Below are 26,592 nucleotides of genomic sequence, written 5' to 3' on the forward strand. Positions count from 1 at the left end.
ACCAAAAGTAGTGCTGTAACACATAGCCTACATTGTAATATGGTAAATGTATATTGAGGAACCAAAGAAATAAGGTGTTTGCCGTACTCCTAACTACCGGTACCCAAAACTACACAACTAATCACAACAGCAATACCATTGCCTTTAACAAATATTAGTTCAGTCACCAGTTTAAGTTGAGAGTGGGGGTATCCATGGCATTTTCCAATTATGTTCCTATTTTACAACTCAAAAAAATTGAGAACCTTTCATAATGTTGCCAAACAAAGACTCAACAAACTTACCTGTGACTCCCTGTCTCTGCCAGTCTGTCCCTGCATATCTGTCCCCAACTCTGCTGTCTGTGTGCCATCTGTTGCCTGCTCTGCCTAATGACATCATTGTGAAACATTTCCATTAGAATTTCATTTCTTTCTTATGAACATTTTATCAACTAGTCTTTGAGATATTAGGCTACTAGGGTTCTTACTATGCGTTTTGGTGTACTGAAAAATACTCTGATGTCCGTCTTTTATTTTTCTGCCATTTTTCTACCTGGCTGGCTGGCTACACACACACACAGTAGGAGATGGGCTTCTATCATCTTCAATCATTCTATTTGGGCTTCGATCTAAAAGGTAGCTAGCAAATGTGAAACGGATTAAAATGACAAGAGTTGACAGCTGTATGAGTTCACCATTTACACAACATATGCTGCAACCTTTTGTAATTTTAATAGTTTGTTTCATATTGGCTGGCTTCCAACAATAGCTGAATTTGCAAAGCTAGCGAGCACCAATTCAGTTTCAGTGGTGTTTGCTATAATCTTTGCTACCCGGGTTAAATAAAGGTGAAATAAAATAAATAAATAAAAGTTCACTTGCGACAATTTAGCTTTTGCAACGAGACCATTAAATATATTTAAGACAATGATAGAAGAGAGTGTAGTTCTGTTCAGTTTGGATTTCAGTTTATCGCTAACCTTATCACAGGGACTTTGAAGCACTAACTTACATCATCTGCATGCTGATTCCATCTTTGACGACGCCACATAAATGGAATAGGTACTAGCTAGCTTAATAGTTAATATTTGCGCGCTAGCTCTGCATATTCAGCTAGTGTGTGTGCGCGATTGACTGGATTAACCTCACGTCAGTTATGTGCGTTCAGTGCCTTTCAGACAGTAGTTACGACCTCTCTGTTACCTAGCAAGCTAAAGAACTGGCAGTGGATCAAACCATTGTGAGGCAAAGGGTGGGGGGGTTGCAATCTTTTGAAACTTAAAAACGCGCTATTAAGTGTCTATAATCAGCACAATTGCTTTCATTGCGTATTATTAATATTATTTAAATTACATAGTTATGTTTCAGTGATATATTGGGGGGGACAAATCATATTTTTCCCAGGATGGGGGGGGCGTGTTTTTCATTTATTTATACACAAGAGAAAAAGAAGTTGCCCAACATGAATTCATGTACAAACATTTTATTACATTATGCAGATGTTCTTATCCAGAGAGACTTACAGGACAAATAAGGGTTAATTGGCTTGCTCAATGGCACAATGCCAGATTTTTCACCTAGTCGGCTCAGGATTCAAACCAGTGACCTTTCAGTTACTGGCCCAACACTCTTAACCGCTAGGCTACCTGCCACCAGATCAATTAACTTCAATAGTTATTCAAATACATTCATCATCAATGAATAAAATAATGAATCTAGTATTAAAATACAATTTAATGAACACAATTAGATGATTCATAGCCTGTTTATCATTAAACAAAAGTTGTTTAGTAATATAAAATAATCCACCCAAACTAACGCTAAAAATGGATTACCCCACCATCTTTATTTGATATACAGTGAGTGTACAAAACATTAGGAACACCTTCCTAATATTGAGTTGCACCACCTTTGTCCTCAGAACATCCTCAATTCGTCGGGGCATAGACTGTCCAAGGTGCTGAGAGCATTCCACAGGGATGCTGGCCCAATAATTCCCACAATTGTGTCAAGTTGGCTGGGAGTGGATCTCTACTCTGAATAGCTCCTTCCATCTCCTGCCACAGATGAACAATTGGATTGAGATCTGGTGACTCGGCAGGCCACTACAGTAAGCTGAATTTACTGTCATGTTCTTGGAACCATTCCTGGACAAGCCTTGTGGCATAATCCTGCTGAAAAAATCTATTTGTAGATGGATACACTGCTGCCGTGAAGGGAGGCACCTGATTGGCAATGATGCTTTAGAATGCTGTGGCATTCAAACATTGCTCAACTTTTATCAAGGGGCCCAATGTGTGCCCTGAAAACACACCCCACGCCCCATAGTCCTCCCATCAGCACGAAACGGCATGAACCGGGATTCATCAGACCAGGTAATGTCTTTAAAATTCTCCAGTGTCCAGTCTTTTAATTTCTTAGCCCACTGCAACTGCAGTTTCTTGTTTTCTAGTGAAAGCTAATGGGGATCCATAATAAATACACAACAACTACACTATTAAGGATGATATCTTTCACCTGGGTTCACCTGGTCAGTCTATATCATGGAAAGAGCAGGCATCCTTCATTTTTTGTACACTCAGTGCATGTTGTGTCTATCAGCTCTTTCCCATAGAAAACTGCAGAGGGAAGCAGTACCACCCAGTCAACCATCAGACTCCATTGTGAGACGCCTCACAGAGGATATTCAACCCTAAGGTAATATAAATTTCTTTACAGTAGAAACTAACAAACACATCAAAACTGACAAGGTGCAAACTGATCAGTAAAGTAAAGAGAGGCTCACATTCTATAACGCTCCCTTTCCTCTGTAAAGTTCTCTCATAGTGAGAAACTACAGTTGAAGTCGGAAATTTACACACACCTTAGCCAAATACATTTAAACTCAGTTTGACAATTCCTGACATTTAATCCTAGTAAAAATTCCTTGTTTTAGGTCAGTTAGGATCAGCACTTTATTTTAAGAATGTGAAATGTCAGAATAATAGTAGAGAGAATGATTTATTTCAGCTTTTATTTCTTTCAACACATTCCCAGTGGGTCAGAAATTTGCATACACTCAATTAGTATTTGGTAGCGTCTCTTTTAAATTGTTTAACTTGGGTCAAACGTTTTAGGTAGCCTTCCACAAGCTTCCTACAATAAGTTGGGTGAATTTTGGCCCATTCCTCCTGACAGAACTGGTGTAACTGAGTCAGGTTTCTAGGCCTCCTTGCTCACACAATCTTTTTCAGTTCTGCCCACAAATGTTCTATAGGATTGAGGTCAGGGCTTTGTGATGGCCACTCCCATACCTTGACTTTGTTGTCCTTAAGCCATGTTGCCACAACTTTGGAAGTATGCTTGGGGTTATTGTCCATTTGGAAGACCCATTTGCGACCAAGCTTTCACTTCCTGACTGATGTCTTGAGATGTTGCTTCAATATATCCACATCATTTTCTATTTTGTGAAGTGCACCAGTCCCTCCTGCAGCCAAGCACCCCCACAACATGATGCTGCCACCCCATGCTGCATGGTGGGATGGTGTTCTTTGGCTTGCAAGCCTCCCCCTTTTTCCTCCAAACATAACGATGGTCATTATGGCCAAACAGTTCTATTTTTGTTTTATCAGACCAGAGGACATTTCTCCAAAAAGTACGATCTTTGTCCCCATGTGCAGTTGCAAACCGTAGTCCGACTTTTTTATGGCAGTTTTGGAGCAGTGGCTTCTTCCTTGCTGAGCGGCCTTTCAGGTTATGTAGATATAGGACTCATTTTACTGTGGATATAGATACTTTTGTACCTGTTTCCTCCAGCATCTTCACAAGGTCCTTTGCTGTTGTTCTGGGATTGATTTACACTTTTCGCACCAAAGTACGTTCATCTCTAGGTGACAGATGGCTGCGTGGTCCCATGGTGTTTATACTTGCATACTATTTTTTGTACAGATGAACGCGGTACCTTCAGGCATTTGGAAATTGCTCCCAAGGATGAACCAGACTTGTGGAGGTCTACAATAGTTTTTCTGGGGTCTCGGCTGATTTCTTTTGATTTTCCCACAATGTCAAGCAAAGAGGCACTGAGTTTGAAGGTAGGCCTTGAAATACATCCACAGGTACAACTCCAATTGACTCAAATTATGTAAATTAGCCTATCAGAAGCTTCTAAAGCCATGACATAATTTTCTGGAATTTTCCAAGCTATTTAAAGGCACAGTCAACTTAGTGTATGTAAACTTCTGACCCACTGGAATTGTGATACAGTGAATTATAAGTGAAATAATCTGTCTGTAAACAATTGCTGGAAAAATTACTTGTGTCATGTACAAAGTAGATGTCCTAACCGACTTGCCAAAACTATAGTTTGTTAACAAGAAATTTGTGGAGTGGTTGAAAAACAAGTTTAATGACTCCAACCTAAGTATGTAAACTTCTGACTTCAACTGTATAGGATCACAATAAAGCATTCTACGCTTTCTTCATTTGATCCAATTCAACATTGCCAATTATTTAATGACATGGGAATTAAGTGGAGTGTCTAATCTTAGCTGGTTTGAGAGAACTGATGAGGCTTCTCTCCTTTATGTATACATTGGTGTCTTTTTAAATGGCCCAATCTGTAGAATCTCTTCTCACAATCAGTACAATGATAAGGCTTCTCTCAAGTGTCTATCCGTTAGTGTGTTTTTACATTGCCAAATCGGGAAAAACTATTTCCACATTGAGAGCAGAAGTAAGGCTTCTCTCCTGTGTCTGTTCTCTGATGACCTTTTAGCTCAGCTGTTGTTTTAAAACATTTTCTACAGTCAGATCAGTGGTAAGGCTCCTCTCTTCTGTTTACCTTGGTGTCTTTTTAAATGACCCAGTTGAGAGAAACTCTTTCCACAGTCAGAGCAGGAGTAAAGCTTCTATCCTCTGTGTATACGTTCATGTTGTTTTAAGGTGCCCAGTCGAGAGAAACTCGCCCCACAGTCAGAGCAGGAGTAAGGCTTCTCTCCTGTGTGTATACGTTCATGTTGTTTTAAGGTGCCCGGATGAGAGAAACTCGCCCCACAGTTAGAGCAGGAGTAAGGCTTCTCTCCTGTGTGTATACGTTCATGTCTTTTTAAGTCACCCAGTTGAGAGAAACTCTTTCCACAGTCAGAGCAGGAGTAAGGCTTCTCTCCTGTGTGTGTTCTTTGATGAACTATTAGCTCAGTTGATGTTGTGAAGCATTTTACACAGTCAGAGCAGGAGTAAGGCTTCTCTCCTGTGTGTATACGTTCATGTTGTTTTAAGGTGCCCGGATGAGAGAAACTCGCCCCACAGTCAGAGCAGGAGTAAGGCTTCTCTCCAGTGTGCATACGTTCATGTTGTTTTAAGTTGCCCAGTCGAGAGAAACTCGCCCCACAGTCAGAGCAGGAGTAAGGCTTCTCTCCTGTGTGTGTACGTTCATGTTGTTTTAAGGTGCCCAGTCGAGAGAACCTCGCCCCACAGTCAGAGCAGGAGTAAGGCTTCTCTCCTGTGTGTGTTCTCTGATGAATTTTTAGCTCAGTTGATGTTATGAAGCATTTTACACAGTCAGAGCAGGAGTAAGGCTTCTCTCCTGTGTGTGTTCCATGATGAACTTTTAGCTCAGTTGATGTTTTGAAGCATTTTACACAGTCAGAGCAGGAGTAAGGCTTCACTTCTGTATGTATACGTTCATGTCTTTTTAAGTGGCCCAGTTGAGAGAAACTCTTTCCACAGTCAGAGCAAAAGTAAGGCTTCTCTCCTGTGTGTGTACGTTCATGTTGTTTTAAGGTGCCCAGTCGAGAGAAACTCGCCCCACAGACAGAGCAGGAGTAAGGCTTCTCTCCTGTGTGTGTTCTTTGATGAACTATTAGCTCAGTTATTGTTGTGAAGCATTTTACACAGTCAGAGCAGGAGTAAGGCTTCTCTCCTGTGTGTATACGTTCATGTTGTTTTAAGGTGCCCAGTCGAGAGAACCTTGCCCCACAGTCAGAGCAGGAGTAAGGCTTCTCTCCTGTGTGTTTTCTCTGATGAACTTTTAGCTCAGTTGATGTTGTGAAGCATTTTACACAGTCAGAGCAGGAGTAAGGCTTCTCTCCTGTGTGTATACGTTCATGTTGTTTTAAGGTGCCCAGTCGAAAGAAACTCGCCATACAGTCAGAGCAGGAGTAAGGCTTTTCTCCTGTGTGTATTTTTAGGTGTATTTTTAGCTTTGATGGAAGTGGGAAAATCTCCTTACAATGTGGGCAGTGGTGAGACCTCTTAGCTCTGTGATCTTCCTGATGTTGCTCTCTGGATGTAGAGAATGTCTTAACATGGTCTCCTGTGTGAACAACACCAGAAGAACCAGTCAGTTGGTGTGATATTCATGTCAATCAAATGTATATTATGAAGCCCTTTTTACATCTGCAGTTGTAAGAAAGTATTCTACAGAAACCCACCCAAAATCCCCAAAAAGTAAGCAATGCAGATGTAGAAGCACAGTGGCCACGAAAACCCCCCTAGAAAATAGGAACCTTGGAAGAAACAGAGAGGAACCAGGCTCAAAGGGGTGGCCAGTCCTCTACTGGCTGTACCGAGTGACATACAGTTGAAGTCAGAAGTTTACATACACTTAGGTTGGAGTCATTAAAACTCATTTTTCAACCACTCCACAAATTTCTTGTTAACAAACTATAGTTTTGGCAAGTCGTTTCTAGTTTGTGCATGACACAAGTCATTTTTCCAACAATTGTTTTCAGACAGATTATTTCACTTATAATTTTCTGTATCACAATTATTGGGTCAGAAGTTTACATACACTAAGTCGACTGTACCTTTAAACAGCTTGGAAAATGATGTCATGCTTTAGAAGCTTCTGATAGGCTAATTTACATCATTTGAGTCAATTGGAGGTGTACCTGTGGATGTATTTGAAGGCCTACTTTCAAACTCTCTGCCTCTTTGCTTGACATCATGGGAAAATCTAAAGAAATCAACCAAGACCTCACAAAAAAAAATATAGACCTCCACAAGTCTGGTTCATCCTTGAGAGCAATTTCCAAACGCCTGAAGGTACCACGTTCATCTGTACAAACAATAGTACGCAAGTATAAACAGCATGGGACCACGCAACCGTCATACCGCACAGGAAGGAGACGCGTTCTGTCTCCTAGAGATGAACGTACTTTGGTGCGAAAAGTGCAAATCAATCCCAGAACAACAGCAAAGGACCTTGTGAAGATGCTGGAGGAAACAGGTACAAAATTATCTATATTCACAGTAAAACTAGTCCTATATCGACATAACCTGAAAGGCCGCTCCAAAACCGCCATTAAAAAGCCAGACTATGATTTGCAACTGCACATGGGGACAAAGATAGTACTTTTTGGAGAAATGTCCTCTGGTCTGATGAAACAAAAATAGAACTGTTTGGCCATAATAACCATCGTTATGTTTGGAGGAAAAAGGGGGAGGCTTGCAAGCCAAAGAACACCATCCCACCATGCAGCACGGGGTGGCAGCATCATGTTGTGGGGGTGCTTGGCTGCAGGAGGGACTGGTGCACTTCACAAAATAGAAAATGACGTGGATATATTGAAGCAACATCTCAAGACATCAGTCAGGAAGTGAAAGCTTGGTCGCAAATGGGTCTTCCAAATGGACAATGACCCCAAGCATACTTCCAAAGTTGTGGCAACATGGCTTAAGGACAACAAAGTCAAGGTATGGGAGTGGCCATCACAAAGCCCTGACCTCAATCCTATAGAACATTTGTGGGCAGAACTGAAAAAGATTGTGTGAGCAAGGAGGCCTAGAAACCTGACTCAGTTACACCAGTTCTGTCAGGAGGAATGGGCCAAAATTCACCCAACTTATTGTTGGGAAAGGGTACCCGAAACGTTTGACCCAAGTTCAACAATTTAAAGGCAATACACTCAATTAGTATTTGGTAGCATGTAAACTTCTGACCCAACTGGGAAATGTGATGAAAGAAATAAAAGCTGAAATAAATCATTCTCTCTATTATTATTCTGACATTTCACATTCTTAAAATAAAGTGCTGATCCTAACTGACCTAAGACAGGGAATTTTTACTAGGATTAAATGTCAGGAATTGTGAAAAACTGAGTTTAAATGTATTTGGCTAAGGTGCATGTAAACTTCCGACTTCAACTGTATGTATTCATGTCAGTAGGCTGTGCAATACAAAAGGGGAATAAAACTGTTCTAAAGTGGGTAAGAGTTGAAAGCTAAAAAGGGGCAAAAGTCGTGAAAATTATGAGCCATATCATCCTCCACTCACTATCACAAGGGTTACTAACTACAAAGACTAATTTCATAGAACTTTAAAAAACTGGCAGTTTTTCCACTTCAATTTTTTTGTCTATTCTCTGGGCACTCCAGATAGCTCAGTGAATAAACAAATGCTGGCAATACTGGTGTCATCCCTGCAAGACTCAGTAGCATGAAATAACATCTACCTTCTCATTGTAACAGTTCATCATCAAACAGTTCTACTGCAACTTTTCATGCCCAGTGGGAAGTTGGAACGAACAACACAAGCTTTGTTGTGCAGTGTGGAGTTTCTCAGCGATGTGATGTCAGAACTACAGAATTCAACCTAGTAATAGACTGGGTCATGTCATGACTTGCCCTTTTGGGTGAGGATCATAGGCGCCAAAAGCCACAACATGTCAAAGTCAACATCCAATACACATTGGGCTCCCGACTGGCGCAGTGGTCTAACACACTGCAGTACCTGGTTCGAATCCAGGCTGCATCACATCCGGCCGTGATTGGGAGTCCCATAGGGCAGCGCACAATTGGCCCAGCGTCGTCCGGGTTTGGCCAGGGTAGGCGTCATTGTAAATAAGAATTTGTACTGACTTGCCTAGTTAAATAAAGTTTAATATAAAAAAGAAACAAATAATTGGTACACACTTCACCGGTGTTCTCCACTCTATATAATATATGTTTATAGATGTGTTGTTGTTTATTTGATGAATTTCTAAAATAAAGGTTCAATAAAATAAGCTCTAAACTTGAATTTTTACTGATTTTGTTTTAGTAATAAAGACTGACTTCAAAGAGACCACATTCTAGTCCTCCATCCCCCACTTAGTCTGACTGCTGCTCTCTCTGGCTCCACAACAAACCCCGCCCAGCCATCAAGAGGTGGGAATACCCAGCCAGCCTACAAGTAGATAGTAAGTGCTTTACAGCAGAAAGAGACTTGGGACCAGCAGCACAATCTTGTGTAGAGGGTGTTCTAAATACTGTAATTATAAATAGTGTGTACCGTTTTTGTTTGTTTGTTTTTTACTTTGTGTGTGGTTTGTGGTGTGTTCACTTATGACATTAGATCAGTGTTGGCTGCTAACTTAGCCCTTATCTTAAATATTTCACTTCTGTGTTTGGAGACATTGTATCAGCATTCTTGTCGCGTCTCATGTTAGAGGACTGGCCAACCCTCATAGCCTGGTTCCTCTCTAGGTTTCTTCCTAGGTTCCAGCCTTTCTAGGGAGTTTTTCTTAGCCACCGTGCTTCTTCACCTGCATTGCTTGCTGTTTGGAGTTTTTAGGCTAGGTTTCTGTACAGCACTTTGTGACATCAGCTGATGTAATAAGGGCTTTATAAATACATTTGATTGTTTTGGGCCAATCGTGAAGAACACCTGGGTGACTTCATACTAAATGTCATGTAGCTTGCTCATTCTTGAAGTTATCGGTCTGAAACTTTGCACAAACACCATCTAAATTACCTCCAGCTTCTTAGCTGAAAGTGTGACCTTTGAAATGCAAGAGAAAGCTCAAATAAAACAGAGAAACAACAGTCCGTCATTACTTTAAGGCATGAAGGTCAGTCAATGCGGAACATTTCAAGAACTTTGAAAGTTTCTTCAAGTGCAGTTCCAAAACCATCACGCACTATGATGAAACTGGGCTCTGATGAGAACCGCCAGAGGAAAGGAAGACCCAGAGTTACCTCTGCTGCAGAGAATAAGTTAGCGTTAACTGCACCTCAGATTGCAGCCCAAATAAATGCTTCACAGAGTTCAAGTAACAGACACATCTCAACATAAACTCTTCAGAGGAGACTGCGTGAATCAGGCCTTCATGGTCGAATTGCTGCAAAGAAACCACTACTAAAGGACACCAATAATAAGAAGAGACTTGCTTGGGCCAAGAAACACGAGCAATTTCCACCAACTGGTGGAAATCTGTCCTTTGGTCTGAGGAGTCCTAATTTGAGATTTTTGGTTGCAACCACTGTGTCTTTGTGAGACGCAGAGTAGGTGAATGGATGATCTCTGCATGTGTGGTTCCCACCATGAAGCACGGAGAAGGAGGTGTGATGGTGCTTTGCTGGTGACACGGTCTGTGATTTATTTAGAATTCAAGGCACACTTAACCAGCATTCTGCAGCGATACACCATCCCATCTGGCTTGCGCCTAGTGGGACTATCATTTGTTTTTCAACAGGACAATGACCCAAAACACACCTGCAGGCTGTGTAAGGGCTATTTGACCAAGGAGAGTGATGAGGTGCTGCATCAGATGACCTCGCCTCCACAATCACCCGACCTCAACCCAATTGAGATGGTTTGGAATGAGTTGGACCGCAGAGTGAAGGAAAAGCAGCCAACAAGTGCTCAGCATACAGTGAGGGAAAAAAGTATTTGATCCCCTGCTGGTTTTGTACGTTTGCCCACTGACAAAGAAATGATCAGTCTATAATTTTAATGGTAGGTTTATTTGAACAGTGAGAGACAGAACAACAACAAAAATCCAGAAAAACACATGTCAAAAATTTTATAAATTGATTTGCATTTTAATGAGGGAAATAAGTATTTGACCCCTCTGCAAAACATGACTTAGTACATGGTGGCAAAACCATTGTTGGCAATCACAGAGGTCAGACATTTCTTGTAGTTGGCCACCAGGTTTGCACACATCTCAGGAGGGATTTTGTCCCACTCCTCTTTGCAGATCTTCTCCAAGTCATTAAGGTTTCGAGGCTGACGTTTGGCAACTCAAACCTTCAGCTCCCTCCACAGATTTTCTATGGGATTAAGGTCTGGAGACTGGCTAGGCCACTCCAGGACCTTAATGTGCTTCTTCTTGAGCCACTCCTTTGTTGCCTTGGCCGTGTGTTTTGGGTCATTGTCATGCTGGAATACCCATCCACGACCCATTTTCAATGCCCTGGCTGAGGGAAGGAGGTTCTCACCCAAGATTTGATGGTACATGGCCTCGTCCATCGTCCCTTTGATGCGGTGAAGTTGTCCTGTCCCCTTAGCAGAAAAACACCCCCAAAGCATAATGTTTCCACCTCCATGTTTGACAGTGGGGATGGTGTTCTTGGGGTCATAGGCAGCATTCCTCCTCCTCCAAACACGGCGAGTTGAGTTGATTGCAAAGAGCTCCATTTTGGTCTCATCTGACCACAACACTTTCACCCAGTTGTCCTCTGAATCATTCAGATGTTCATTGGCAAACTTCAGACGGGCACGTATATGTGCTTTCTTGAGCAGGGGGACCTTGCGGGCGCTGCAGGATTTCAGTCCTTCACGGCGTAGTGTGTTACCAATTGTTTTCTTGGTGACTATGGTCCCAGCTGCCTTGAGATCATTGACAACATCCTCCCGTGTAGTTCTGGGCTGATTCCTCACCGTTCTCATGATCATTGCAACTCTACGAGGTGAGATCTTGCATGGAGCCCCAGGCCGAGGGAGATTGACAGTTATTTTGTGTTTCTTCCATTTGCGAATAATCGCACTAACTGTTGTCACCGTCTCACCAAGCTGCTTGGCAATGGTCTTGTAGCCCATTCCAGCCTTGTGTAGGTCTACAATCTTGTCCCTGACATCCTTGGAGAGCTCTTTGGTCTTGGCCATGGTGGAGAGTTTGGAATCTGATTGATTGATTGCTTCTGTGGACAGTTGTCTTTTATACAGGTAACAAGCTGAGATTAGGAGCACTCCCTTTAAGAGTGTGCTCTTAATCTCAGCTCGTTACCTGTATAAAAGACACCTGGGAGCCAGAAATCTTTCTGATTGAGAGGGGGTCAAATACTGATTTCCCTCATTAAAATGCAAATCAATTTATAACATTTCTGACATGCGTTTTTCTGGATTTTTTTGTTATTCTGTCTCTCACTGTTCAAATAAACCTACCATTAAAATTATAGACTGATCATTTCTTTGTCAGTGGGGAAACGTACAAAATCAGCAGGGGATCAAATACTTTTTTCCCTCACTGTATGTGGGAGCTCCTTCAAGACATTTGTTAAAGCATTCCTCATGAAGCTGGTTGACAGAATTCCAGTGTGCAAAGCTGTCATCAAGTCAAAGGGTGGCTACTTTGAAGAATCTCAAATGTAAAATACATTTAGATTTGTTTAACACTTTTTTGGTTACTACATGATTCCATATGTGTTATTTCATAGTTTTGATGTATTCACTATTATTCTACAATGTGGAAAATAGTCAAACTAAAGAAACCCTTGAATGAGTAGGTGTGTCCAAACTTTTGACTGGTACTGAACATATGACTTCATATCAGTAGGCTGTTCAATACAAAAGGGAATTAAGCTATTAGGGCCGTCCCCGACTAAAATAAATCCTGGTTGACCGAGAGTCGTCTGTTCTTTCAACCAACCGATTGGTCGAAATTGTAAAAAGTATATATTTTTTCCATATATAGACACACCCTATGTTTGAATAAAATCCACTATATGCAGGCTACTGAGCTTGTCTGATGCTTTTAAGCACTGCAATTAAAAATGAAAACACACAAATGACTCAAGAGGGAGCCAGAGATCAATATAGCCTAACCGGAAGAAAAACAACCTGTTCCAGAACCCCCCCTTCTCCTCCCCACTGCTGCTGTTCTCCGCAGATTCTACCGTTACTCTCCTGAAGTTGCTGGTAAAAGGCTACACCAGCGGTCGGCAACCTTTTCCATTTGGAGTGCCAAGGTATCGTACAATTTCTACTGATCTGCGTGCCAGTTATGATTTTCATCTGCACATTTTCATGGAACCGTTTCATTTAATTTATAATAGTCTTTATATCTCAAATCAATGTCACGTAAATAAATTGCCATTGCCAATATGTAAAGATAGCCTACATAAAGCCAACAATAAAAACACTGCAGCTTGTATGTAGAACATATTTCTTATGAAAATAAATATTCTATAAATCACATTGGCTATGCATGACCTGACTGCAAGGAACTTGAAAGATTGTATCAACTATTAATTTGGTCTGGCCTGTGCTAGCAAACTTGCAACATTGTATAAAATATTCTGGGCCCTGAGGAAAAGGCGCAACACTCGCTCACCATTAAACATTCTTAGTTTAATTAAGCAAGTTTAAAAGATTGACGTTTCGGCCTGGGGCTAGGGGGCAGCATTTGCACGTCTGGATAAAAAAAATGTACCCGATTTAATCTGGTTACTAATCCTACCCAGTAACTAGAATATGCATATACTTATTATATATGGATAGAAAACACTCTAAAGTTTCTAAAACTGTTTGAATGGTGTCTGTGAGTATAACAGAACTCATTTGGCAGGCAAAACCCTGAGACATTTTCTGACAGGAAGTGGATACCTGATGTGTTGTATTACCTTTAAACCTATCCCATTGAAAAACACAGGGGCTGAGGAATATTTTGGCACTTCCTATTGCTTCCACTAGATGTCACCAGCCTTTACAAAGTGTTTTGAGTCTTCTGGAGGGAGATCTGACCGAACAAGAGCCATGGAACGATGATGTCCCATTAGACACCTGGCGCGCGAGTTCATGTTGGGTACCCTCGTTCCAATACGTTATAAAAGAGTATGCATTCGACCACCTTGAATATTATTCATGTTCTGGTTAAAAAAGGCCCTAATGATTTATGCTATACAACGTTTGACATGTTTGAACGAACGGAAATATATTTTTTCCCCTCGTTCATGACGAGAAGTCCGGCTGGCTTAGATCATGTGCGAACAAGACGGAGATTTTTGGACATAAATGATGAGCTTTTTTGAACAAAACTACATTCGTTATGGACCTGTGATACCTGGAAGTGACATCTGATGAAGAGAATCAAAGGTAATGGATTATTTACATAGTATTTTCGATTTTAGATCTCCCCAACATGACGTCTAGTCTGTATCGCAACGCGTATTTTTCTGGGCGCAGTGCTCAGATTATTGCAAAGTGTGATTTCCCAGTAAGGTTATTTTTAAATCTGGCAAGTTGATTGCGTTCAAGAGATGTAAATCTATAATTCTTTAAATGACAATATAATATTTTACCAATGTTTTCTAATTTTAATTATTTAATTTGTGACGCAGACTTGACTGCCGGTTATTGGAGGGAAACGATTTCCTCAACATCAATGCCATAGTAAAACGCTGTTTTTGGATATAAATATGAACTTGATAGAACTAAAAATGCATGCATTGTCTAACATAATGTCCTAGGAGTGTCATCTGATGGAGATTGTAAAAGGTTAGTGCATCATTTTAGCTGGTTTTATGGTTTTGGTGACCCTGTCTTTGACTTGACAAAACATTACACACAACTCTTGTAAATGTACTGTCCTAACATACTCTAAATTTATGCTTTCGCCGTAAAACCTTTTTGAAATCGTAAAACGTGGTTAGATTAAGGAGATGTTTATCTTTCAAATGGTGTAAAATAGTTGTATTTTTGAAAAATTTGAATTTTGACATTTATTTGGATTCAAATTTGCCGCTCTTGAAATGCACCTGCTGTTGATGGAGTGCACCACGGATGGCACGCTAGCGTCCCACCTAGCCCATAGAGGTTAATAAAACTTTTTTGAAATTATGGTGAGCGAGAGTTGCGCCTTTTCCTGTTCAATGAGTTAAGACAATCAGAAACAGTATTAGTTGGCCCATTTGTAGGCCTACATTTGAGTTCTGGCCAGTTAGCCTAGGCCTACTTCTATGCGTAATCAGGTGTGTGTCCTTACTCAAGATTGACAGGAGCGCTCCAAACCATAGACAATGAATAAATTGACAACTCATAAATGGAATGAAATATACCAAAAGTCTTTTTCTCTCAAGTGTAGCCTAGGTTGTAAGCTCTGCAAACAATATGCCAACTCCTATAATGACAATGGTCAGACTGTAATAATAATATATTGAATGCATTAACAGAAATGATCATAACCAAACAAACATTGTAGATTAGAAATTATGGGAATTAACGGTAAAAGTACTACTGATGATACTGGTTTGCCATCCCCACAGCCTCTGCAATGGATTAGTCCACTCAGACAGGCAACGGACTAGTCCACTCAGACAGGCAACGGACTAGTCCACTCAGACAGGCAACGGACTAGTCCACTCAGACAGGCAACGGACTAGTCCACTCAGACAGGCAACGGACTAGTCCACTCAGACAGGCAACGGACTAGTCCACTCAGACAGGCAACGGACTAGTCCACTCAGACAGGCAACGGACTAGTCCACTCAGACAGGCAACGGATTAGTCCACTCAGACAGGCAACGGATTAGTCCACTCAGACAGACGTGAATCAGACAGGTGTCTCGTGTGCCATAACATTTTTTATATACAGTGCTGCTTGAAAGTATGTGAACCCTACAGGGCTGGTCATTATTTTGCTATAAAATATTAAAATAAACATAAAATCCTTATCTAAACCCCAATTCGTAATAAAGACATTCAAGTAAATAAAATAAAAAGTGATATTTTTTCATTGTTATATAAACCACTTTTGTTAAATAAACAAACTCATATTTGATGTGTGCAAAAATATGTGAACCTCTTCAGTCAATAGCTTGTTGCACCCCCACTAGCAGCGATAACTTGGAGTAAACATCTCCTATAGCCAGTAATCAGTCTCTGACATCTGTTAGAGAGATTTTTCCCCACTCCTCCTTACAGAACTCAGCCGATTGAAAGAATCTCCTGGTATAACTCAGAATTCATGGTTCCCTTAATGATGTGGAGTCATCCAGGTCCAGAGGAAGAAAAGCAGCCCCAGATCTTTACATTCCCACCACCATGCTTGACTTTTGGGGATAAGGTTATTTTGGCGGTAGGCAGTGTTGATTTGGACTCATCGGTCCAGAGAATGGACTTCCAGAAACCTTCAGGTTTGTCCAGGTGGTCTCTGGCAAAGTTAAGACGGGCAGTTTGGTTCTTGTGTGACAGCAGAGGCTTCTTCCTAGCAACCCTCCCATTTTGATTCAGTGTTCTTATTGTTGAAGCATGCACAGTTACCTGAGATGCAGCAAGTGAGGTCTGCAAATCTCTAGATGTTATGTTTGGGTTGGCTTTTACCTGATTTATTATTGTTATTGTGGCTCTTGGGGATATTTTGGAAGGGTATCCACTTCTAGGCCGAGTTTCTGTCATGTTAAATGCTTTCCATACGTAAATTGTTTGCCTCACAGTGGAATGAAGGAGCTCAAAACTTTTTGAGATGATTTTATAGCCTTCCCCAGACTGAATTGTTCCAACTACCCTCGTCCTGTTGTCCTCTGAGATCTACTTTCCTCTCGGCTTGGTGTGCTTTGCATTCACCTGGATGGGTAACACCAAACTGATCAGGTTTCTTATCTCTGTCAGAGTCCCGCCCAAACTCTTTCCTAATGATCTCTCCTTTGATTGGTTCATTTGGTACCCAATTATTTACCCACCTGAATCTACTTACCTACTTGATTTAACCAATGCAACTTGAAGTTCACTTATTTTTGACCTGCACTAATTCCTTTTTAATGTTATTTTTTTGACTACACGCATAATTTCCTCTACACCAACATATGATATTGGTAAAAATAAACCTGTTATGTCAGATCAAAAGGCTGGTTCTGATTAAATGAAGATGTCATGGTAAAAACAAACAAATCTAGAATTGCACAAGGGGTTCACATACTTTCAAGCAGCACTGTATATATTAGCCACTGCTCATCTATCCACTAAACAATCAACCAGTCGACTAAATGGGGTCAGCCCTAAAAGCTGTTCAACAGTTGAGGGCAAAAAGGGTGAATATTATGATCTATATCATCCTCCACTCACTATCACAAGGGTTAGTAACTACACAGACTCATTTCATATCATCCTCCACTCACTATCACAAGGGTTAGTAACTATACAGACTCATTTCATATCATCCTCCTCTCACTATCACAAGGGTTAGTAACTATACAGACCCATTTGATATCATCCTCCTCTCACTATCACAAGGGTTAGTAACTACACAGACTCATTTCATATCATCCTCCACTCACTATCACAAGGGTTAGTAACTACACAGACTCATTTCATATCATCCTCCACTCACTATCACAAGGGTTAGTAACTATACAGACTCATTTCATATCATCCTCCTCTCACTATCACAAGGGTTAGTAACTATACAGACCCATTTGATATCATCCTCCTCTCACTATCACAAGGGTTAGTAACTACACAGACTCATTTCATATCATCCTCCACTCACTATCACAAGGGTTAGTAACTACACACTAATTTTCACCATTTTGAAAAGAAGGTTGACGATATCCGATCCTCGTTTGCTAAGTCAAACGACACCGCTGGTCCTGCTCACACTGCCCTACCCTGTGCTTTGACCTCTTTCTCCCCTCTCTCTCCAGATGAAATCTCGCGTCTTGTGACGGCCGGCCGCCCAACAACCTGCCCACTTGACCCTATCCCCTCCTCTCTTCTCCAGACCATTTCCGGAGACCTTCTCCCCTTCCTCACCTCGCTCATCAACTCATCCTTGACCGCTGGCTACGTCCCTTCCGTCTTCAAGAGAGCGAGAGTTGCACCCCTTCTGAAAAAACCTACACTCGATCCCTCCGATGTCAACAACTACAGACCAGTATCCCTTCTTTCTTTTCTCTCCAAAACTCTTGAACGTGCCGTCCTTGGCCAGCTCTCCTGCTATCTCTCTCAGAATGACCTTCTTGATCCTAATCAGTCAGGTTTCAAGACTGGGCATTCAACTGAGACTGCTCTTCTCTGTGTCACGGAGGCTCTCCGCACTGCTAAAGCTAACTCTCTCTCCTCTGCTCTCATCCTTCTAGACCTATCTGCTGCCTTTGATACTGTGAACCATCAGATCCTCTTCTCCACCCTTTCCGAGTTGGGCATCTCCGGCGCGGCCCACGCTTGGATTGCGTCCTACCTGACAGGTCGCTCCTACCAGGTGGCGTGGTGAGAATCTGTCTCCGCACCATGCGCTCTCACCACTGGTGTCCCCCAGGGCTCTGTTCTAGGCCCTCTCCTATTCTCGCTATACACCAAGTCACTTGGCTCTGTCATATCCTCACATGGTCTCTCCTATCATTGCTATGCAGACGACACACAATTAATCTTCTCCTTTCCCCCTTCTGATAACCAGGCGGCGAATCGCATCTCTGCATGTCTGTCAGACATATCAGTGTGGATGACGGATCACCACCTCAAGCTGAACCTCGGCAAGACGGAGCTGCTCTTCCTCCCGGGGAAGGACTGCCCGTTCCATGATCTCGCCATCACGGTTGACAACTCCCTTGTGTCCTCCTCCCAGAGTGCTAAGAACCTTGGCGTGATCCTGGACAACACCCTGTCGTTCTCCACTAACATCAAGGCGGTGACCCGATCCTGTAGGTTCATGCTCTACAACATTCGCAGAGTACGACCCTGCCTCAGACAGGAAGCGGCGCAGGTCCTAATCCAGGCACTTGTCATCTCCCGTCTGGATTACTGCAACTCGCTGTTGGCTGGGCTCCCTGCCTGTGCCATTAAACCCCTACAACTCATCCAGAACGCCACAGCCCATCTGGTGTTCAACCTTCCCAAGTTCTCTCACGTCACCCCGCTCCTCCGCTCTCTCCACTGGCTTCCAGTTGAAGCTCGCATCCGCTACAAGACCATGGTGATTGCCTACGGAGCTGTGAAGGGAACGGCACCTCCATACCTTCAGGCTCTGATCAGGCCCTACACTCAAACAAGGGCACTGCGTTCATCCACCTCTGGCCTGCTGGCCCCCCTACCTCTGAGGAAGCACAGTTCCCGCTCAGCCCAGTCAAAACTGTTCGCTGCTCTGGCACCCCAATGGTGGAACAAGCTCCCTCACGACGCCAGGACAGCGGAGTCAATCACCACCTTCCGGAGACACCTGAAACCCCACCTCTATAAGGAATACCTAGGACAGGATAAAGTAATCCTTCTAACCCCCCCCCCCCCCCTTAAAAGATTTAGATGCACTATTGTAAAGTGGTTGTTCCACTGGATATCATAAGGTGAATGCACCAATTTGTAAGTCGCTCTGGATAAGAGCGTCTGCTAAATGACTTAAATGTAAATGTAAATTTCATAGAACTTCAAAACACTGGCAGTTTGTCTACTTCACTTCTTTAGTCTACTATCTGAACACTCCAGATAGCCCAGTTGTTCAGGGATGTGTGATGTCAGTAGTACAGAATTCAACCTAGCAATAGACTGGGTCATAACTTATGGAGGTCTAATTTATGAAGATAACTTATAGATAGAACCTGCTCTTACCATGAGAAACAGATTTACCAATCTCCTCCTCCTCTTCTTCATCTTTAATGTTGACATTCAGCTCCAGTGTTTGACTACAGTCTTCCAGCTTCACCGATGCCATCTCTGGATCCTGCAGTGCAAACTGGGCTCCACTGTCACAATCAGGACCCAGTGACTGTAGGTTTGGACTCAGTGTGGAAGGAGAGAGGAGGGCTGGATTTTGTCCTCACTGTTGATGTTACCGGCCTCAGACTTAATCTGAGTCGGCCTGTAGTAATAAAGAGAAACGGACACAAAAGTTAGTCTTGACAGTTATGGCGCTTTCTTTATTCTCAAACTATATTAGATCAGGTACCTAAGCATTAACAAACCATTCAATTAATTTCAAATTAGGCGGTTCACACTATAAATTAGTCTACACAACGTAAATGCACAAAACCTATAGTAGATTTCCTAAATTCACACACAGAGCATTCAGAAAGTACTCAGACCCATTGACTTTTCCATGTTTTGTTATGTTACAGCCTTATTATAAATGGATTAAATTGTTTTTTTCCCCTCGCCATTCTACAGACGATGCCGCAAAATGACAAAGCAAAAACATGTTTTTAGAATTTTTTGAAAATCTATTAAAAATGTAACTGAAATATCACATTTACTTAAGTATTCAGACCATTTACTCAGTACTTTTTGAAGCACCTTTGGCAGCGATTACAGCCTCAAGTCTTCTTGGGTATGAGCTACAAGCTTGGCACTAGAGGTCGACTGATTAATCGGCATGGCCGATTAATTAGGGCCGATTTCAAGTTTTCATAATCAGTAATTGGCATTTTTAATACGGATTATAGCTGATTACATTGCATTCTGCGAGGAAACTGCGTGGCAGGCTGACCACCTGTTACGCGAGTGCAGCAAGGAGCCAAGGTAAGTTGCTAGCTAGCATTAAACTTATCTTATAAAAAACAACCAATCTTAACATAATCACTAGTTAACTACACATGGTAAATTATATTACTAGGTTAAATAGCTTGTCCTGCCTTGCATATAATCAATGCGGTGGCTGTTAATTTATCATCGAATCACAGCCTACTTCGCCAAACTGGGATGATTTAACAAAAGCGCATTCGCGAAAAAAGCCCAATCATAGCACGAATGTACCTAAACATAAACATCAATGCCTTTCTTAAAATCAATACACAGAAGTATATATTTTTAAACCTGCATATTTAGTTAAAGATATTAATATTAGCAGGTGTATCAGGGTTATATTGGTGATTCCCGTTGCCACTTTATTGTTTAGCCAATGGGTTTTTGGTTTTAGTTTTGTCTTGCCTTCACCTACTCAACATGGCATCTTATTGGCTGGTTTGTGTAGCTTGCTTACGAGGGAGGATGTTTCAGTTAGAATCGTTCCAGTGAACAAGCATCAAACCAGCGGTAAATTGTTGGTTGCAAAGCACTGTACGTCAAAAGTTATTTTTATACTCCCAAGTGATGATTTTAATGTACAATTTATATCAATATGTTTGTAAATGTTACTAGAACACCACACATAAGATATAGCGTTTTTTGGTGCATATTTGTTGTGCATTTTGTTGTAGAGAATTCCAGCTAATACTAGCTAGCAACTTACTGTGTCTGGTGGGGGGGGGGTTGTATATTTTGTACAGTGCGTGAGTGCAGAGTTGGATGGTGAGCCGTGCATTGCATGACATGCAATTTTGTGCCGTTTCTATCAGAATAAATCTCCATGACTGGTGCTGCAAGTTGGAGTTCGTGTCGATTATTGATTTACACAAAGCAAGAAGAGTACTGTTACACAGGCAATATTAACTAGGGAAATTGTGTCACTTCTCTTGCGTTCATTGCACGCAGAGTCAGGGTATATGCAACAGTTTGGGCCGCCTGGCTCGTTGCAAACTAATTTCCCAGAATTTTACATAATTCTGACATAACATTGAAGGTTGTGCAAAAAAAGGTACAAAAATGTAACAGCAATATTTAGACTTACGATTGCCGCCCGTTCGATAAAATACGGAACGGTTCCGTATTTCATTGAAAGAATAAACGTTTTGTTTTCGAAATGATAGTTTCCGGATTTGACCATAATGACCAACGGCTCGTTTTCTGTGTTTATTATATTATAATTAAGTCTATGATTTGATAGGTCAGTCTGACTGAGCGGTGGTAGGCGCCAGCAGGCTCATAAGCATTCATTCAAACTTTACTGTGTTTGCCAGCAGCTCTTAGCAATGCTTGCTTCACAGCGCTGTTAATGACTTCAAGCCTATCAACTCCTGAGATTAGGCTGGCAATACTAAAGTGCCTATTAGAACATCCAATAGTCAAAGGTATATGAAACACAAATGGTATGGAGAGAAATAGTCAATGCGTCATAATTCCTATAATAACTACAACCTAAAACTTCTTAACTGGGAATATTGAACCACCAGCTTTCATATGTTCTCATGTTCTGAGCAAGGAACTTAAAACGTTAGCTTTTTTACATGGCACATATTGCACTTTTACTTCTCCAACACTGTGTTTTTGCATTATTTAAACCATTAAACCAAATTGAGCATGTTTCATTATTTATTTGAGACTAAATAGATTTCATTTATGTATTATATTTAGTTAAAATAAGTGTTCATTGTTCATTCAATATTGTTGTAATTGTCATTATATTGGCCGATTAATCGGTATAGGCTGTTTTTGGTCCTCCAATAATCGGTACCGGTGTTAAAATCATAAATCGGTCGACCTCTACTTGGCACACCTGCATTTGGGGAGTTTCTCCCATTCTTCTCTGCATTTCCTCTCAAGTTCTGTCAGGTTGGATGGTGAGCATCGCAAAACAGCCATAGTCAGGTCTCTTCAGGGATGTTCGATCTGGCTGTGTTGTCTTGGCTGTGTGCTTAGGGTCGATGTCCTGTTGGAAGGTGAACCTTCACCCCAGTCTGAGGTCCTTGGAAGGTTTTCATTAAGGATCTCTTTGTAATTTGCTCCATTCATTTTTCCCTCGATCCTGACTAGTCTCCCAGTCCCTGCCGCTGAAAAACATCCCCACAACATGATGATGCCACCACCATGCTTCACCGTAGGGATGGTGCCAGGTTTTCTCCAGATGTGTTTCATCAGACCAGAGAATATTGTTTCTCATGGTCTGAGAGTCCTTTAGGCGCCTTTTGACAAACTCCAAGCGGGCTGTCATGTGCCTTTTACTGAGGTCATGTGCCTTTTACTTAGGAGTGGCTTCCATCTGGACACACTACCATAAAGTGCTGACTGGTGGAGCGCTGCAGAGATGGTTGTCCTTCTGGAAGGTTCTCCCATCTCCACAGAGGAACTCTGGAGCTCTGTCAGAGTGACCATCGGGTTCTTGGTCACCTCCCTGACCAAGGCCCTTCTAACCAATTACTCAGTTTGGCCGGGCGGCGAGCTCTAGGAAGAGTCAATCCTGTCTCAGAGCTCTACAGATAAATCCTTCGACCTCATGGCTTGGTTTTTGCTCCGACATGCACTGTGAAATGTGGGACCTTATATAGACAGGTGTGTGCCTTTCCAAATCATGTCCAATCAATTGAATTTACCACAGGTGGACAACAATCAAGTTGTAGAAACATCTCAAGGATGATCAATGGAAACAGGATGCACCTGAGCTCAATTTTGAGTCTCATGGCAAAGAGTCCAAATACTTAAGTAAATAAAGCATTTGGTTTTTTTTGGCAAACAAATCAAAAATTCTGTTTTCGCTTTGTCATTATGTGCTATTGTGCGCAGATTGATGAGGAAAAATGTAATTTAATCCATTTTAGAATAAGGCTAACGTAACAAAATATGGAAAAAGGGAAGGGGTCTGAATACTTTCCAAATGCACTGTAAGGAATTGGCAACTCGTTCTCATTCTGAGAAATAAGGTAGACCACTTGATTTTAACATCTGAACAAAGCGGACAGGCTAACAAGCTTTTCAAACAGTTGGAGACAGAAAGAAGGGTGTGTTCATAACAATTCAACTGTTCAACCTTGTTAGCAAATAGATCCAAGTTGGCTAAACTTGAAATAAAATGATTAGCTGGCTAGTCACTAGCACGTGAGCTTGAGAGATTTTTGAGACCTGTGTTAATTTTCTATAATCCCTACAATAAGTTAGTCATTGCTAGTTACATTTGTAACAAAAAAAGGGCTATTTTAATAGACTTGAACGCCAGATCAGTGATTATTGCGACAACAACAAAAAAACAGGTTAAACAATTTTTATCAAATAACAAATTATTAGTGGGTGTTATGGTTGTGGAAGGCTTATATTTAGCCTCGGTATAACTTCACAAGCCCTGAATTCATTCCATTATTGCTGACTGTTTTGAAAGGCAGTGTATTTGACCTTTAATTGCACAACGCTTATATAGAGAAAAACTAAATCGAGATATATATCGTGAATCGCCTAGAAGTTTGAAAAACTGAAGATACGTTATACTGTAGTATACTCTGTACTGTTGTACTGTACTGAACTAACCGTTACTTTACTTTCCTGTACTCTACTGTACAGTGCTTCCCAATTTTGTGAAACAGTAGCTATGTTTCCAAGTTATCCAGTGATTTTTTTTTTTGACATTTAGAAAAAGTTGGAATAGAAAATAGATCAGACAATTGCCCGCTAGGTTGTTTCCATTTAACTATCTTGTGTTGATAAAAACAGCTGGACGTAATGACGCACTCCATATTATCAAAATGATTTGGCAATGATCATTTATTTCATAAATACTGTTTTCTTCCTCATTTGTCAGAATAAAGAAACTTTGACAAAAGAAAGATCCACCCGTCAAACAGATAAAAATGTTGTCGAGCATTAAAATATTTCTCCTATATCTGGCGTTTCCATTACACATGTCGCAAATACTGTTTTTGCCACATAGCTTTTGTTGAATTCACCCGAGTCAATGGAAACCTGCCTAATGATGTCTGAGTGAGTGGTTCATACTTGGTCAGGTCTAATGTTTGGGTCAAGTAAAAAAAAAAAAGACATCCAAAGACGTCGACGTCAGTCCGTGCTTACTGGGGTGTATCCTACAGTGTCGGCCTATAACTTTATTTTATAAATGTCCATCCATGTGGTAGGCCTAGCGTTTGTAAAACAGCCAGTTGCATTGGCTTTATTAGTCCTGGTTCCTGTGACTAATCATTTTGTCTATTTAAGCGCTGAATAGACCCATCAGCTACCCAACTTTATCAGGAGTTATCCTGAGCCTATTGGCAATGAGAATCAATGCATTTACACAGCGGGAAATGCAGAAGTAATAATTTTTTGCCATGATTATATCGTCAAAAATGTACAGAGAAACTTTAAACGACTGATTATCATGACAATTTAGCTGACGGGGTTAAACTCCCGGACAACTGTGGTTTCAGAGTCCTGCAATAGAGCGGAGATGCTAATATTTGTGTAAACTCGACATAGTTGTGTTCTGTGGGTGTCACTGAGTAGACTGAACAATCCATAGGTAAGGCTGTAGAGTGCAATATGAATGTCCAACACAAACAAAAGACCCTCCATATTCAACTGGCGGACCGCGGTCCGGATACAGAATGGGGTCAATACGGAAACCCTAATTTTTGCCATTGGGCTTCGACCCCTGGTATCATATAAACACACAAAACAGGTTTAGAATTGAATTGCAGGAAATTAGCTTTAAAACAGCTAAATGTTTTCTCCGCCAATTAGAGGGTTGTTTAGATTTTGGGGTTGCAAGTTTGAGGTTTGTTACTACGCCAATAAATGACAATATCCATCTGGACCTTTGCCACCTAGGAAATTTGTGTGACTGGACCTTCTCAAATACTACTGGAGTATCCCTGCAATAGACTGACTGGGAAGGTGATTTTTCAGTCAAAGTCCTGCAATAAGAGCTAAGACGCTAATATTTGTGTAAACTATTGGTAATTGTTTTCTGTGGGTGTCACCCGTTTCATGGGTGCACAATCCAACCCGATTCATAAGTGCATATATGAATGACCCCAAAGCAATTTTGCGGTCTAAAACCACCCGTGTGATTTCAACAGTTTTTTTCTGGTTATTTTCAAACTTTTTTATTGCATTTTTTAACATTTATTTATCTAGGCAAGTCAGTTCAGAATAAATTCTTATTTACAATGACGGCCTAGACCGGTCAAAACCTGGACGACGCTGGGCCAATTGTGTGCCGCCCTATGGGACTCAATAATGAAACGAATTAATTATTGTAATTAATTTAAAATTAAGTAACACCATTCAAACCATGTTTAGCGTTATCTAGTCCAAATATGGCATGATTCCATTATTTTGTATCAGTTTGCGTCACTTTCAACGAGGGACTTATTTTGAGGGCGAACCGCAAATTCCACTATTGTGGCTAATCGTTAATGTTGCTATCTTCACATAGGTAGGGACAAGCGAGTACCAGGGCTGAGTCCAGCAGAAGGACTGAGACGTTGGCCACGATCAGATATAAATGTATTATATAGAACAAACATGCCTCTGATCCTAAGGATTCATGTCAGTTCTATTCAGAGGATTTCTATCTGCAACTTTCCAAAACGTTTTTGTTCTTTAACATCTCCAGGCGAAACCCACTGAGCTATATACGAAACTGGAAAGCCTCACAAATGAACGCGTGGTGGACTCCGCATCTTGCGATTTAAAAAAAAAACATTCTTCACTCACTCGGTTTGGCACAAAACCTTTCCCAAACGTGATAATACCTTGCCAGGTGTGTTATCTAACATGTTATTACGTTATTTTGGCATTAGACAGTTTAAACGTGCTATTACATACCTGTAGTAATAAAGAGAAACGGACAGCACAGTTTAAGCGTTTTATAAATTCTAAAGAATGGTGCCAGCCTACCGGAACTTCCTGTTCCCCCCACTACCAAAGTGCAACAGAGACATCTATTGGATTGATGGACTAACTTCTGCTAAATCATGTAGAATATAGAAGTGAGATTGATTAGCTACACAAATAAAACTTGGTTTAAAAAACTAAAGGGGTGTCTGTTTTAGTGTCTAAGTTTTTCATCCATTACATATGTATTGTAGATTATCTCTGTGGAAGGCCAAGAAGATCATCAAGAATCTCAGCCACCAGAGACACAGC

The 26,592-nt window shown here is 41.2% G+C and overlaps 1 protein-coding gene across 2 annotated transcripts; it reads right to left on the bottom strand.

The window, feature by feature from the left end:
- On the bottom strand, window positions 1-26,331 carry LOC106574983 (uncharacterized). 2 transcript variants are annotated; one of them, XR_014380785.1, is made up of 3 exons: window positions 26,272-26,331; window positions 19,480-19,729; window positions 1-368 (listed from the first exon to the last, which is right to left on the bottom strand). XR_014380785.1 is itself a non-coding variant. In XM_014151118.3 (3 exons), the coding sequence occupies exons 2-3, from the start codon at window positions 19,580-19,582 to the stop codon at window positions 4,868-4,870; spliced, it is 1,509 nt and encodes a 502-aa protein (XP_014006593.3). In that variant the 5' UTR covers window positions 19,583-19,729; window positions 26,272-26,331; the 3' UTR covers window positions 1,449-4,867. The 2 variants fall into 2 exon arrangements, 1 of the variants encoding a protein (XP_014006593.3); XM_014151118.3 differs by lacking the exon at window positions 1-368 and adding an exon at window positions 1,449-6,273.
- Window positions 26,332-26,592: the final 261 nt, after the last annotated feature.

Source organism: Salmo salar, chromosome 16 (assembly GCF_965601325.2).
Source record: "Salmo salar chromosome 16, fSalSal1, whole genome shotgun sequence".
NCBI classification, from domain to species: Eukaryota; Metazoa; Chordata; class Actinopteri; order Salmoniformes; family Salmonidae; genus Salmo; species Salmo salar.

Coding starts and splice junctions, on each gene's coding strand:
- LOC106574983 (XM_014151118.3), bottom strand. CDS start 19,582: ATGGCATCGGTGAAGCTGGAAGACTGTAGTCAAACACTGGAGCTGAAT. Junction 6,274..19,479: donor TGGTAAATCTGTTTCTCATG/GTAAGAGCAGGT, acceptor TTGTTCACACAG/GAGACCATGTTAAGACATTC.